Source organism: Gopherus flavomarginatus, chromosome 2, assembly GCF_025201925.1.
Source record: "Gopherus flavomarginatus isolate rGopFla2 chromosome 2, rGopFla2.mat.asm, whole genome shotgun sequence".
Classification (NCBI taxonomy): Eukaryota; Metazoa; Chordata; order Testudines; family Testudinidae; genus Gopherus; species Gopherus flavomarginatus.
The window spans coordinates 58,186,352-58,200,551 of NC_066618.1; the positions used below are offsets into that span (position 1 = coordinate 58,186,352).

The 14,200-nt window shown below is 43.3% G+C and overlaps 1 protein-coding gene and 1 long non-coding RNA gene across 5 annotated transcripts in view; one reads left to right on the plus strand and one right to left on the minus strand.

Moving 5' to 3' along the window:
• The window catches only part of CRPPA (CDP-L-ribitol pyrophosphorylase A), a 215,580-nt gene extending 214,898 nt beyond the window's left edge, over positions 1 to 682 (minus strand). For 2 of the 4 annotated variants that reach the window (XM_050938694.1, XM_050938693.1), the window contains exon 1: positions 203 to 682. In XM_050938694.1, the coding sequence (XP_050794651.1) occupies positions 203 to 357 (155 nt within the window). In that variant the 5' untranslated portion in view covers positions 358 to 682. The remainder of the gene's footprint in view (positions 1 to 202) is intronic. The other 2 variants (XM_050938692.1, XM_050938691.1) reach the window with 2 other exon arrangements.
• Positions 683 to 1,899: 1,217 nt separating this feature from the next.
• Positions 1,900 to 11,711, plus strand: LOC127044228 (uncharacterized). The gene is made up of 3 exons (XR_007772437.1): positions 1,900 to 1,976; positions 9,813 to 9,903; positions 11,689 to 11,711. It is a non-coding gene; the product is annotated as an uncharacterized LOC127044228 (long non-coding RNA).
• Positions 11,712 to 14,200: the final 2,489 nt, after the last annotated feature.

Below are 14,200 nucleotides of genomic sequence, written 5' to 3' on the forward strand. Positions count from 1 at the left end.
AGGGAGTTTAACCCCAGAGGGTGCGGTGTGCAGTCGGGGGGCATGCGGGGGGCTATAGGAGAGGCTGCTGGGAGGAAGAGGGTGGAGGCGGGGCCGTGTCCCGGGGTGTAGGAGGGACGGGGCTGTGGAGCGGAAAGGAGGCGGCAGAGGGGAGTCATGTCCCGGGGGGGGGGTGCCTGGAGGGGGTGGGGCGGCTCTTTACCTCTCCAGCGCCCGCACCGTGTAGCTGATGAGCGGCCTGCCCAGCAGGGCGCAAAACTGCTTCGGGGTGGCGCTCCCCAGGCGCTCCCCGCTCCCGCCCGCTGGCAGCACCGCGGCCACTGAGGCTGCTCCGCTCAGGAGATTCTCGGCCGCCATAACGGGCCTAGGGCTGGCGCGTCCGCTCTCGAGCTCCAGCGGGAATCCCGCAGCCCGCGACAAGCCAGATCCCGGCAAGGGCGCAGGACAAGCGGCCGCTTCGCCTGCCCGCCTGCGTCGTTTGTCTCCCCTGGAATGTCCGCGATCCAGAGAATCCAGCGCCCCCTCCCCGGACTAGCCCTACTCGTCCAGGCTGAGGGGGCGGCCGCTCCCCGCATGGGCCTGGCGCGTCACTCCCGCCTGCTGTGGGGTGGCCGGTTCCTCGCCCAGCTTGCGGAGAGGACCCTGGGGCAGGCCGGCAGGGTCCCCGGCCGCTGGCCCTTTAAATCCCCGCGGGGGCGGAGGGCGCAGGGATGGCTTCCGCAGTGCGCTTGCGCAGGCCAAGTGCGGGCGTGTGAACTCGGTGTGTGTCGCCTGCTCCTGGATGCGGAGCGGGGCGGCCTCAGGCCCTGGACCCCTCTACATCCCCCCGCCCCGAAGCTACGGAGCCACTGTTCTCTGGGCCCCATCCAGTGAGGTCTACGGTGCCCTGGCCTTGGGTGTAATTCAGCGCAGCCCCAGGGCTAGCGTAACCCTTGGCGCCCGACTGGGGCCTGCAGAGGCCAGTGTGCTGCGGTGCCTGGTCCCCGCTGGCGGTGAGTCTTTGGCCTGGTTTGCAGTTGTAGAAGGGGCAGATCCGATCTGGGCCACAAGTACAAGATTTTGGAGACTTAGCCCCACCTAACTGGTTCTAGCCCACTGTGGTGATAGAGACCCTAGAGAAGCATGTCCCAGCGCTTAGCTCATTTTTCATCTTCAGATAGAGGTGTCTGGTTTTTGACCGAAAGGCATGGTCCAAAAGGGACCCTGGTGGCTCTGGTCAGCACGGTGGACTGGGCTGCTAAAAGGCCAATGGGCGGGGCCAAGGCAGGCTCCCTGGCTTCCAGCACAGGGGTGGCAACAGGTGCTCCACTAGCTGCGTTCCCCCCCAAGCAGCAGCTCTGTAGCTCTCATTGGCCAGGAACCGCAAGTAATGGGAGCTGTGAGGGCAGTGCCTGCGGGGGTGCTGTCTGCTGGTGTGGGCATTGCACAGAGCACCTGGCTGCTCTGCCTAGCAGACAGATGTGCTAGCTGCTTCTGGGAGCTGCCTGAGGTAAGTGCTGCCCAGCTGGAGCCACACTGCAAAGCCTCTCCCATACCCCAACCCCAGATTGGAATCCCCTCCCACACCCTAACTTTCTCCCAGAGTCTACACCCCAGCCCTGAGCCCCCCCTACACTCCAAACCCCTGCCCCAGCCCTGAGTCCCCTCTCACACCCTAATTGGGGGAGGGATAGCTCAATGGTTTGAGCATTGGCCTACTGAACCCAGGGTTGTGAGTTCAATCCTTGAGGGGGCCACTTAGGGATCTGGGGCAAAAATCAGTACTTGGTCTTGCTAGTGAAAGCAGGGGGCTGGACTTGATAACCTTTCAAGGTCCCTTCTAGTTCTAGGAGAAAGACATATCTCCAACTGGGGAGAAATGGAGTGAGCCAGGGACTTTGCTTTGGGGGAGGGGGGGTGTTCAGTTTTGTGTGATTAGAAAGTTGGCAACCCTATCAGAGCACTTTTTAACTGTAGTCTTCACAGCATTTAGCATGGTAAGATGTGGCATTTCTTTATTTAACACACTCATCTCAGTTATGTGATTCAGCATTTATGAAAGAAATAATTAACTGTTTGTAAAAGGATAAAACCTGGTTCTTTGAGGCCTATTGTTTAGATCCAGATTTCGCAGCAGAAATGGAGCAGAAGGAAGGACTTCAAACTGCCCTACTAAGGGGAAAGTCAGCCATTGATACCCTCTATGGCAGGGTGGGAAAACTTACTGACCTTCTCAGCCGCATACAACAATTTTCAGAAGTTCAAGAGCCTGGGCATTACTTCTAGAGCTTGGGGCTTCAGCCCCACAAGAGGCACCTGCCAGGGCTCAAGGCTTCAGCCCCGCTCTTGCTGAAACACCAATCCCCAGTAGGGTATGCCCTGCAGGGCGGAAGCCCCGAGATCCTCCTAGCCACTGGGCAGAAGCCCTTATCCCACTACAATACAGTGGTTCCAAGCTCAACGCCCCAGCCTGATAGGTGAAGAAGGGGTGGGGTGGGAGGCCTCCATGAGCTGCATTTTAACTGTAAAAGAGCTGCGTGCAGCTTGCAAGCCATGGTTTGGCCGCCACTGCTCTATGATTTTTCAGTTGGGGCCCAATTCTGCCTGCATTCAAGACAATGGGAGTTTTACCTTTGACTTCAATGGGAAAAGGATTGAGCCCCTGAAGAACAGACTGAATTTGGCAGCACTGCATCCTAATGTGAACAGAGGCTTACTACAGTGAGAGAAAGAATATCACTTTTTAGCACCCCATTTTAGTCCACAAAAGTGTTGGTTCATTCCCACTGACCCCGGAAGAGAGATGCTAGAAGAGCAGCCTTTGCATGAAGTTCAGATGTATTGGTTCATGTTATGACATGCTGTACTATATATAGTAGCTGATACAGTTTATCCTTATGAATTTATAGGACCATGTTCTGGCTTCCATGAGGTTACATGAGGAAAAATGAGTGAAATAGAGGGGAGCTGGGCCACATGTTAAAGTTGCATCTAGGTAACAGACAAAATGCAGCATAAATTGATGCGCATAACTTCTTTACTCACACTCCCTTCCGTGCAGTCTGGATGGCTTTGAATGTCAGTGCAAATATCTGGCTTCATTTTAAAGTTTCTAGTACATTTCACTGTAAAGACAGGCTATGATTGTAAGCTTTTTATGGTGATTTTTCCGTAAACAATTCTTATTTATGGTCCACCCTACAATGACCCAGACACTTTGGAGCCCATGAAGCCCAAAGGTCTCATTATTATTATTATTTTATTTGAGAACCTCTGACCAATTTCTAGGCGTCATGCTGTAAACTGAGCCAGCTCCTCTTCTGAGTGACCAATGTGGCCTCAAGTGAAGGGAAGTTCAACAGAGGTGCTGTGTTAAGTGAGATTTCTCTGCTGACTCATAAAAAATGGAGATGTTCATTAGTGACATTCAACCAAATTGAAGGAAAGAATAGAATGCACCTAAAGGAGTGCAGAGACAAGATGAGGTGGCAGGCAGCAAATGTGTATGGCACTGATGTACAATGAGATAAGAATGAGAACAGTACTAACAAACAGAAAAAAGTTATGGTAACAATGGAGCTAGGAAGGTCTTAGAAAGTCATAAATGCAAAACCACAATGAACCATTAGCCATAATGAGGATGGAGGACATTCAAATTCAGAGAGGCCCCCACAGCTAGGGTAATGAAAAGAAACCACATCAGGACTGTTGGGAAACAAAGGAAGAGATTTTAAACGAGAAAAGACAGAGTATGGTCTTTGCTTTGGGAGCAGTCTTAGGGGAAGAGTGCATTGACAGAAGCAATTCCAGGAGACTGAAGAAGGCTGCTGGGATTGTTGTAACAGAAAAACAGGCTAAGCTGGGTTGAGGAGGACAAGTGTAAGAATGTGAGTAATGAGAGTATGAGGAACACTTTGCTACAGAGTCTGTGGAATTGATGGGTATACCTTGACACCAGAGAGCACTGAAAATAGATTTTCTTGCTAGAAATAGGAATGCTCTCTTTCTAGGTAAGTCTTGAGATCTCTTTGGTATACTCATACTTCTAAATCTGTCCACCGTCTTCAGCACTCTTGATCACTTCCACTTTTCAGAAATTTCCTCCCCCATTCGATTCAGAGACTGTGCTCACCTGGTTCTTTTCCCTTTGAATGTATCTTGCCTTCTCCTTCTTTCTGTAGGATCCCTTAGTGCTGTGTCCTCTTCCTCTACATTTTATTCCTGGTTGACTTCAGTAGCTGCACCAGCTTTCTTTGCTGTCTTTATGTTGAGACTTTCAGATTTACCTTTCCAGCCTGACCTTTTCCCCTTCCATAGTGTGTCTGGATGTCTGTTCAGCATCTCTTCTTGGAGGTCAGCTGTCAACTCAAGCTCAAAATAACTAGAACCCAAAGTCCTCATCTTTCCTCTTCTCTGTAATAAAATAGGCAACTTGTCATCCTCTCGACCCTAAATCTTGTAGGCCAATTTTTTTCTTTTTACTTTACTCTCGCCTTCTTTCCCTACATCGGTGCTGTACCTGAAAATGTGTTGATATTTTTTTTTCTGAAGCATCCTCAAATGCATCTGGTTTTTTTTTTTGTTTCCACTACCAAAACCTTCACTTATGCCCTGATCATCTATAGCAATCTCTGTGTGACCTCCTGACTCTTGCTTCACTCCATCTTCAGTCCATCCAAAATGCAGTTGTAAAGAGTATCTCTCACTCACCAGTCCAGTCATGTCCAGATGCTGCTCATCAGGTCTTTTCACTAGTATTCCTTTGTTCTTTGTAGCAGACTAAAGCTCCTTTTCTTCCCCTTCATTGCTCCGGTGTATCCCTCTGTTGTCTGGTTATGAGTTTGTTTGGTGGGTTTTTTTGCACTCTCCCTTCAATTCCTTTGACTTTTCCAAACCACAAGACTAGTTGTTCCCTTGTGGTGTTCTTTCCCTTTTGTTTCTATCTCTTCTTCCATGCAGTACACTATGCCTAGATTCCCTTCCCCAATGTAGTCCACTGTACTATCACTCTTTCCTCTTCCAAAACTTAGTTCTTCCATGAGAGCTACAAACCCTAGTGTTTCCCTGAAAAACCTACAGGAACTAAAGAGATACGTGTTAAATGATGTGACCACATGTTTATTTGCTTTTATTTTGCAGCTGATGCCCCAACTTTATCATAATTTTAGATGAATGAGGTAACATAGGGCAGGAAAAGAAATAGCTAAGGAGGCATTAACTCTGACTTAAAAGGTCATATAGAATGTCAGCTATTAATACGTTGTATATTTAGGTCCAGTTTTTTCCAGTCCAGCCAACCAGTGCTTTGAGTTTCTTTTAAGATGTGCAGACTGGCACCTATGTGTCTTAGGTACTTAAGTAGTACCTGAACATCTCCTGATCTGTAATGCTTTTGTCTTCACAGCACCCTTCTGAGGTAGGTAAGCACTTCAAAATCCCCATTTTAGAGATGGGGAAATGAGGCCCAGAAAGACTGAGTGACTTAGCCAAAGTCACACAAGAAGGCTGTAGCAGAGCAGGAAAACGCACACAAATTTCCAGAGTGCTAGGCTTGCTCCCTAACAACAGGACCCTGCTTTTCTCTTCCTAACTGGTCTTAGGGTAATGGAACCACATTAAGGTGGTATGAAGCTACCTTTGCCTCTCCACCTCTCGCAGTGCTCCAAGTGCAGCACATGGATGGTTATGGATAGGACTGTGTTCTGGAGGGTTAGTCTCCAGGCCACCTGAAAGCTGAAGAAAGCAGTTCTGAACACTTCAGCTATTTGGATGTCCATGTGTAGTGATGGTTTGAAAAGGACCTCAAGGTTATGCAGTCACAGCACTTGTTAGTTCCTCAAAATTATTTTCTTTGCCTTGGTCTTGACTGGATTTAGCTTGATGCAGCTGTTTTTCATCTTAGTTCCTATTTCTTATAGACCTGGATCCACAATGGAATCTAGGCACCTAATCTGCAAATTTATGCACATATGTACCCTTTTTAGGTGTCACTTAGATCCACAAAACCCCTACTTGGCTCCAACCTAGCTCTGTAGTGCCTGAACTCACTTGGTGCCTAAGTTTATGCACTAAAAGTTGCCTGACAGCCTACGTTTCTGCCTCTGGGCATGTGCACTGCTGTGTCACTAGGCGTCACGTCAGGCCACGTTTCTCCCACTTGAGCCCCAGCATGATCCACGAACCAGGGAGAAGATAGTTGCTTCTCCACCTAAGTCACATGCAGGGCCTGATCCAGTAGGTGTGCTAAGAGGTCGTCTAACTCTACAGAAAGAAGCCAGAGTGAGGAGAACCTCCCTTACTACCTTTATCCCAGTGGTTAGAGCGCTCACCAGTATGTGGAAGACCCGTGGTTTAAGTCCCCTCTACACATACCTGATGAGAAGGGAATGTGAGCTCCCGCCACTCCAGTGAGTGCACAGACCATGGGCTATGGGACATTCTGATGTGGATCTCCCTCAATCTCTCTTAGTTGTTCCTCTTTAATTAAATAAATGAATAATTAAAGTATTTTTAAAAATCTTTAAAGAATCCCCAAACTGCCCACTATATAAATATAAAATGCAAGAATCATAAAAATACATTAAACTAAAAATGCCTAAAATCCACAGAGCATGACTGTGGCTAAACAATACTTCAGCATTTTCAGCTGCAAAGGAGGCATTCAGCCCAAATCCTATGCTTGCAGGATTTTTTTTGCTGGTTTTATCCAGTTTCATAACACAGTGATTTTTTTTTTTTTTAACGATGACAAACAGTAAAATAACCCTTCTGAGAGATAAATTAGCAAGTGTAATACCAAGTACAATTCATTTTGAAGAGAAGGAGGGTTTTTTCAGCTCTCCTAAGTTTGCCATCTTGTCTTTTTACTGGTCACCAGTACAGATATTTGTAACTGTAGAGACCACAATTTATTGTGTAATGGGGCAGGAACTGTTTCTTTATCTGTACTAGTACAGTGCACAGCATGAATCTGAAGAGAGAAGCCTTTGGGCTTACCTTCCTGCCTGCCAAATGCAATCTATAGTGCATTTCATCAAAGGATCTCAAAGCACTAAGCCTTTATCATCAGTTCTCTCTCTAATTCTGAATGGAAAAAATAACATATCTTTGCCACAATAATTGTAAAAAAAACCGATTTTCATCTGTGCGCCCATTGGATTGGGCATTAGAATAAAACATAAGGTAAATATTTGTCTTTTACAGCCCTCAGGATACCAGACTTTTCATTGTTGATATAAGAAAGGATTAAACTATTCTTTGTGCTTCCCTTTCAGACTTATTTGCTGCAGTGTTCTTTCAGTCTTTATTAATTTAATATCAGAGTTCTCTGTGGAGACTCGTAGAGCTCAGTCTGTCATGATCCTGGTAGGCCTCACTCTCTATATGGCATAGGTATAATAGTGTGGCTTGAGGCTGTGCAGTAGACAGGGAAATGTTGACGAAGCCATGACATTTTGTTCTACAATTCCGATGACAAATAATATCGTTGTGTGCTGAATCAAAATTGGCTGTATATATTTACACGTATGATTGAAAAGGGTTTGTGATCTCATACTCCAAGATCCTTTGGTGAAAGGTGCTATAGATATGAAAATTATCAGTAGTGGTTCACTCATTTAAATAAACTGTGGTCCTGTTTCAGTCTACTTCAAGGGTCCGTGCAGTAGAGGTCACAGTGACCCTCATTCAGGTATTTAAACACCTTCAATTTAGCAGAGAAAGCTATAACACAATCCAGTGGCTGGAAGTTTAAGCAAGACCGATTCACAATGGAAATAAGTAAATTTGTAATGGTGAGAATAATAAACCGTTGGAACAATTTACCAATGGTTATGGTAGATTTTTCATCACTGACCATTTTAAAGTCAAGATTGGATGTTTTTCTGAAAGATATACCCTAGGAATTATTATGAGGGAGTTCTGTGGTCTGTTATACATGTGGTCACACTGAGAATCACAAATGGTGGCCCTTCTGGCCTTGGAATCTATGAATCTGAGTAGTTCTGCTGATGTCACATGCTTAAGTTTAGTACATGCATGAGTATTTGTAGGATTAGGTCTTTAAAAGAAATTTTAGGTACGCATGTAATGCAGGATCTGCCCCTGTGTGTATAGCACACTTCCTCACCTTCATTTTACTTTACATATTATATTTTTGCATGCCCAACAGATCTTACATATTTTAGTATGTGATTATGATTTTTGTCCACCAAAAGAAATGGTAGTGTGGATACTGAATTTTGGTTTATTGGTTAAAAAAATTTTTTCATGTGTTTTTAAAAAAGAATTCACCAACTAGAGTGTAAATAAAGAACATAAAGAATTCTGACACAAATAGAAAGGAAAATGTGAAATGTGGCGTCTGTGCACAGTGGAGTTTTTTCATAACTACTTGCACTTCACTGTGAATAAGTGTTGAATGACATATGGCAAGTTCATCCATTGTGTTGCATTTATTTTATATTTCACCATTAACTTTGTTTTAATTAGTTGTTGTAGATAAATTCAGTTTGTTCTGGAGACAAACAAGGCTTACTGATATTTTATGCAAGTATTGGAAAAAATAAGCAACCTGTTCATTTGATGTTTGATCTAAAATTACAAACATTTTAAAATCTGAACTCAAAGTGGTGCATTATGCTTTAAATACTTTTTCAACTCCAATGGAAATTTTACACATTTACATCAAAATAATGTATTTACAATTTTAAGGTATAGATTTCAAGAGGAAGTTGCTTTAAACTGAATTATTTTAAAATAAGACACTTTTTAGCATGTGTTCATCCAAGTTTTCTTGACCTAAGACTTTCTAAGGTTTAAGACCTTAAACTTTCTTATTGTTTGTGTTTCGAGAGAGAGCTTGTGGGGTAGACCAGATCTTATGAACACTTTTGATCATTTCAATTCAACATCCTAAAAATGTTTTTAAAATTTATCATCTTTTCCTTGATATTATCCTGATACATAACACAGCATGGAATATACCAATGAAATCAAGCGGTAGTAGGTTGCTTATATGGAGATGATGGAAACACTGTCACCTTTCACTAAATTTTGTTAAATCTCACTGTGCCTCAGGTCCCCATCTCTAACCTTGTCCCCTGTTTTAAAGATTGTCATGTATTTCAAGCACTGGACTGGGACTCAGGAAATCTGAGTTAAATTTCTGGCTTTGCCACAAACTTTTTTTTTTAATAACTTTGGGCAAGTCATTTGTAATTAGAAGTGGTTGCAAAACCTCAGCTTTTTAGTTTTTTGATGAAACAGATTTTTCACATTTTTTTCCCCTGTTTTTTCAACTCTCTCTCCTTAAAATCCCTGTTTGTGCAATTCACCCTGGTGCTGACAGCTGATGCCAGGAACGTCACATCACTTCATTCCTGCATAGGAGTTTCATGGGGATCAGTCAACTGAGCAGATGCATAGGTGCCTGCATATTCCTGTGCCTCGCTAAACTGGTCTCCGTGACAGCCTGTGCCGAGCCAGTGTGGAAAGCTGCTTTTGCCTGGATTGAGTAGCCCTAGTAATCCAAGCAACTATGCAGAGGGGATATGAACACTATTCTAGTTTATATGATGGAATAGCAGCCGCGGGGGCTGGAGTAAGAGGAAGTTGTCACAGGGCTGAGTTTTTCACAGTGGGTTGTGGGGTGGTAAGTTTCGCTTCACCACTCTAAGGAGGAAGGATGAGATAATGAAGACACTGAACAGGGACTCAGGAAACCTAGGTTCAACTCCTGGTTCTGCTGCAGACAGGCCAAGTTACTCTGTGCCTAATTCTGTAGGGCTAGGCCAGACGTGTTCTGAACAGTAAAACTTTCTTTGCTTTTTTAGATCATAAGCTTTTCAGGGATGGGACTGTCTCCTACTATGTGTTTGTAAAGCTCCTAGAACAATGGTGCATCTAGGCACTGCCATCATATAAGTAATTTATAATGAAATAATCTCAATGTTTTGTATATATCCATACAGTTTCTTTGTTTTTATATCCTCCAAGTTTAGATAGCCTTGTAAAAATGTTGCAAGTTGCTTGTGTGTTGTGTGTTTTTTGTGTATTGATAACTTGCTTAAGAATCCTTTGTTCACATTGTAATTTACTGAATTTGTTAAAATGTCACACTCTTTTCTGCATCTTCCTACTTTGAACCCTTTAAACAATGCTTATAAAGTATAAAAAAATCATGGAAGCTATTAACTACCCATGCAAGTCTCTGGGCTCAATCCTTGTCTGTTTCAGAGCTATGCTCAGCACAGAAACTGAGGGGGGCAAGGGCAAAAATGTCTTTATACGATCTTTATATCCTTCAACAATCCTGGGGCCATCAGGGAACCAGTTTGACCCCAGTATAATCTAGAGAAGCCTTAGTGGTGCGCTAAGTTATTTCTTGTTTCAATGGCCCCCTGAAATGGGTAGTTCCAGCAGCCAGTAATCTCTAGGGCATCATTTGCTTCAGTTGTGACCCTTTCCTTCAACACAGCCTCTACCAACTACATTGACTTTATACAACTGGAGGATTCTCCTAACCAGTGGGGAAGATGGAGCTCACCTCTGCAAATTCTTGGTTGATCTCTAGTCCCTTAGGGATCATAATCAGCTGTCATAAATGCAAGCAGCATTTAGACCAGGGGCAGCAACCTTTCAGAAGTGGTGTGCCGAGTCTTCATTTATTCACTCTAATTTAAGGTTTTGCATGCCAGTAATACATTTTAACATTTTTAGAAGGTCTCTTTCTATAATAAGTCTAGAATAGATAATTAAACTATTGTTTGTATGTAAAGCAAATAAGGTTTTTAAAATGTTTAAGAAGCTTCATTTAAAATTAAATTTAAAATGCAGAGCCCCCTGGACCAGTGACCAGGACCCAGGCAGTGTGAGTGCCACTGAAAATCAGCTCATGTTCCACTTTTGGCACACGTGCCACAAGTTGCCTACCCCTGATTTAGACTATTATAACTCACATTTGGGCTGGAACTATTGTGGCTTGAGAAGCAGGAAACTAGTTATGGTATCCTAATGACCCTTCTCTCCTGTGCAGAGTAGATCTTGCAATAATCTTGAAAAATCCTGTCTTTCTCTTCCTCAGTTTTGTAGTCATATGGAGATTGAGCTGTCCTTTTAGAAAATATTTTCTTCTCTTTGGCAAGGAAGAGCTTTTAGGGAATCTTCATGGCAAAAAAAGAGTCTCTCTCCTTCACCTTGTTTTTATTTTTTTGTGGAGCCAGTAGAGCAGCACTCCTGGAAGAGGAGGATAAAAGCTCCATTCTTTCCCTCCTTCAAGGCACTGAGGATGTTCTCCTTCAGCTTCTAGTCCCTTTTCTTTGTACTAAGACTCCTTTCTTCTGTTTGTGCACTCATCTACATTAATGTTATTTTTAGGCACTACCTTTATTTCTCCTCCCTGTCTTTTCTTTCTCAGAACATCAGGGAAACAATTTTGATGTTTGTCCCTCATTACAGGGGTAAATTGATGACTGCATGCTGTAGTGTGGTCACAGCTCACTTAAAGATGGGAGAAGAGTCAAACTGGCCAGATCTTTTGTCCCAGCATATCTACTCCAACCGCACAAAACAGGCTTAAAGCCAGTTGAAATGGCCAGTTAAGGATTCCATTCGTATAGGGGAATCTTCACTGCTGTGGAGCTGGCATACCTGGCTTTACCTAAGGAGAAAGCCTATGTTAAATTTAATCTCCTCCCACTCTCCTTTCAGCTCATGAACAATCATCTCGGATTTATAATAGGGTTTTCCTTTCCGTAAATGGATCCAGAGAGAGAACGGGTTTGTTAAGAGCAATCAAGCCAGACTCCTGAAAAAGACTGGCAGGACTTGGGAGGCACCAGCTGGCCCAGTGAAGATGCATTTAAAGAGTCACAGGTGCAACAATAACACTTCTTTTGGAATAAACTGTGCAATATAAACGATTTATAGCACTTCCCTGGCAAGTGTCACTTGAGCCATGAGCTGCACTGACATAGGTTAATGAAGAGACAAGATTCCAATTAAATTTCAGGAGCTGAAGTGAGAGATTTGGGATGTGTGCAGGGTTTTGAAAGTTCTCATTCTTGTGTGCTTTCTTTTTCTGTATTTAATAAAAGTTTGGTTTTGTGCATGGCACCATAAAGTGCTCTGAGTCATTTCTTCACAGAAGGACCAAGGTGCTCATGATTGGGGATACTGTTACTTACCTGTCAGGGAATTGTAAGACTCAACTAATGTGAAAAGCTTTTGTAGAGTCTTGGATGCAAGACCCCACAGAAGTGGGAAGTATTATTATTTGTTATTACACTGACAATATTGCTTCTGAGACTCTTGTTATATTAATAGTGTTCCTTACTCTCACCCTTAGTGTGCCAGAAATGTTCATCTGAGCTTCTTGTGGAATGCAGGAGGGACCATACTTTTGATTGGCCAAGAGGCACAAAAGAGATAACATTAATGTATAAAGTTACTACCCAACAAACATGCTGGTCACAACTAAATTATCAGAGGTCTAAATGGCATCAGGTAAGGTGAGATTACTGCCAGAAGCAAATTGAGGTTGTATTCACCAGTCATAGATCTGTTTGGTATGCTTTAAACAAAAGGGGGTATGTGGGTTTCTTTTACACTGTAACCCTTTTAACAGGTGCCTTGGGCAAAGTGAATTGACATAATGCCTGCCTTGTACATCACTGATTTGTGAATCTTTTAATCTCTTTTTAAAATGTTATTTTGGAGCTAACAAAGTGCTGGAATGACACTCCTAAAGACCGATAAACACAGCATAGACAGAAGCTGTGCTCTGCCCTGGCCTGCCACTGCACCTCAGCCCTTTCTAGATGGTCCACTTCTAGTGGTGAAAGGGGGAGTTCAGTCTTTCAATCCTTTTTGGTCCTAGGCTTGTCTGCCAAGAGTTTCAATAAGTTACCAATTTTTCCCAATTTCAGTGGCTAACTGTCCCTAGCAGTTGTACAGAGATTGTGACCCATATCCCGGAAAGTATTTTTGGACTACTAACATCCATTGAAATCTGTGGAAATTAGCCTAAGTACATTTCAGGATCTGGGCCTATGAACTTATTTAACACAGACTCTACTGAACAACCATCAGATAATTCGTTTTATTCACAACTGATCTGCTAGAAACAAACCAATGACTTAGTGAGAAATGCTCTGTATCCTATTACCAGTTCTCTGAGATATCCAGTCCCCTATTCTTCCATTTTATGCACTTTAAAATATTTTTTTTATATTCATCTCTATCTGTATCTCCTGCTTCCATTTAAGTTCTGGCTTTTGACACATTAAACATTTTTGAAAATACAGGATCCAGTTTTTCTTCAATACAATTTAGAAACTTGTTAATCTGTTTAGACAGAGTGGAGGAATGTGTAAATTTTCCACTACATTGAACGAGAATCCAAATGCCAAGCCAACGATGGGGGCATCTGTCAAGAAAGAAGGGGGAAATTTTGTCAGCAGCAGCTACTTGTAAAAATGTGGAGGTGGTCAGATTTGTAGGATATCTGCAGTGTTTGAGTAGATTAAAAATCCCAACAAATGTTAAGTTTTAAGGGACGTTCCAGACAGCTATGTAGATGGATTATATAATTAAGGCTTTTTGTGTTAAAAAAAAAATAATCGGAGAAGAATTAAGCAAATAAAAACTGGACTGTTATACTTAACACTTGCCGTAATCTTGGCAGTGGATCTTGCAAACACATTTTGTTTCCTTGGGAACGGGTATCAAGATATATGAGTATAGATATGAAGCACCTGAAAGAAGAAGAGAGCTTAGTTGTATAGAACTTGAAGGTTTTCTGTGGATGATTTCCTAATCACCGTTCCTAATAAAACTTGGTCACAAAATTTTATTATGAATTTATAATTTTGTAAGGGTAGCACTGATCTTTTTGATAAACCTCACTACATTCCTCTAGATGAGTATGGGCTAAATTTTCCCATGGGAAAAACCTGGGTATGCGGTAGAGTGACAGGGTTCTGAGAACTCTGTAAATATGAACTTGCAGAGTTTCTGCTGTGTTCTCCCCTTAGGGAGAGAGGTGTATGGCCACATGGAGCAGGCAGGGGATGTTTCTTTGCAACAGGGTGGTACATGAGGATCTGTGGAGATATCAGATCCCACTGGCTCCTTGGCTTTCTCCATAGTATTGTAACATGGCTGAATTGGACTCCATGCTTGGCATACATGCTGTGGCTATGCACTGCCCTCCATGTCAAAG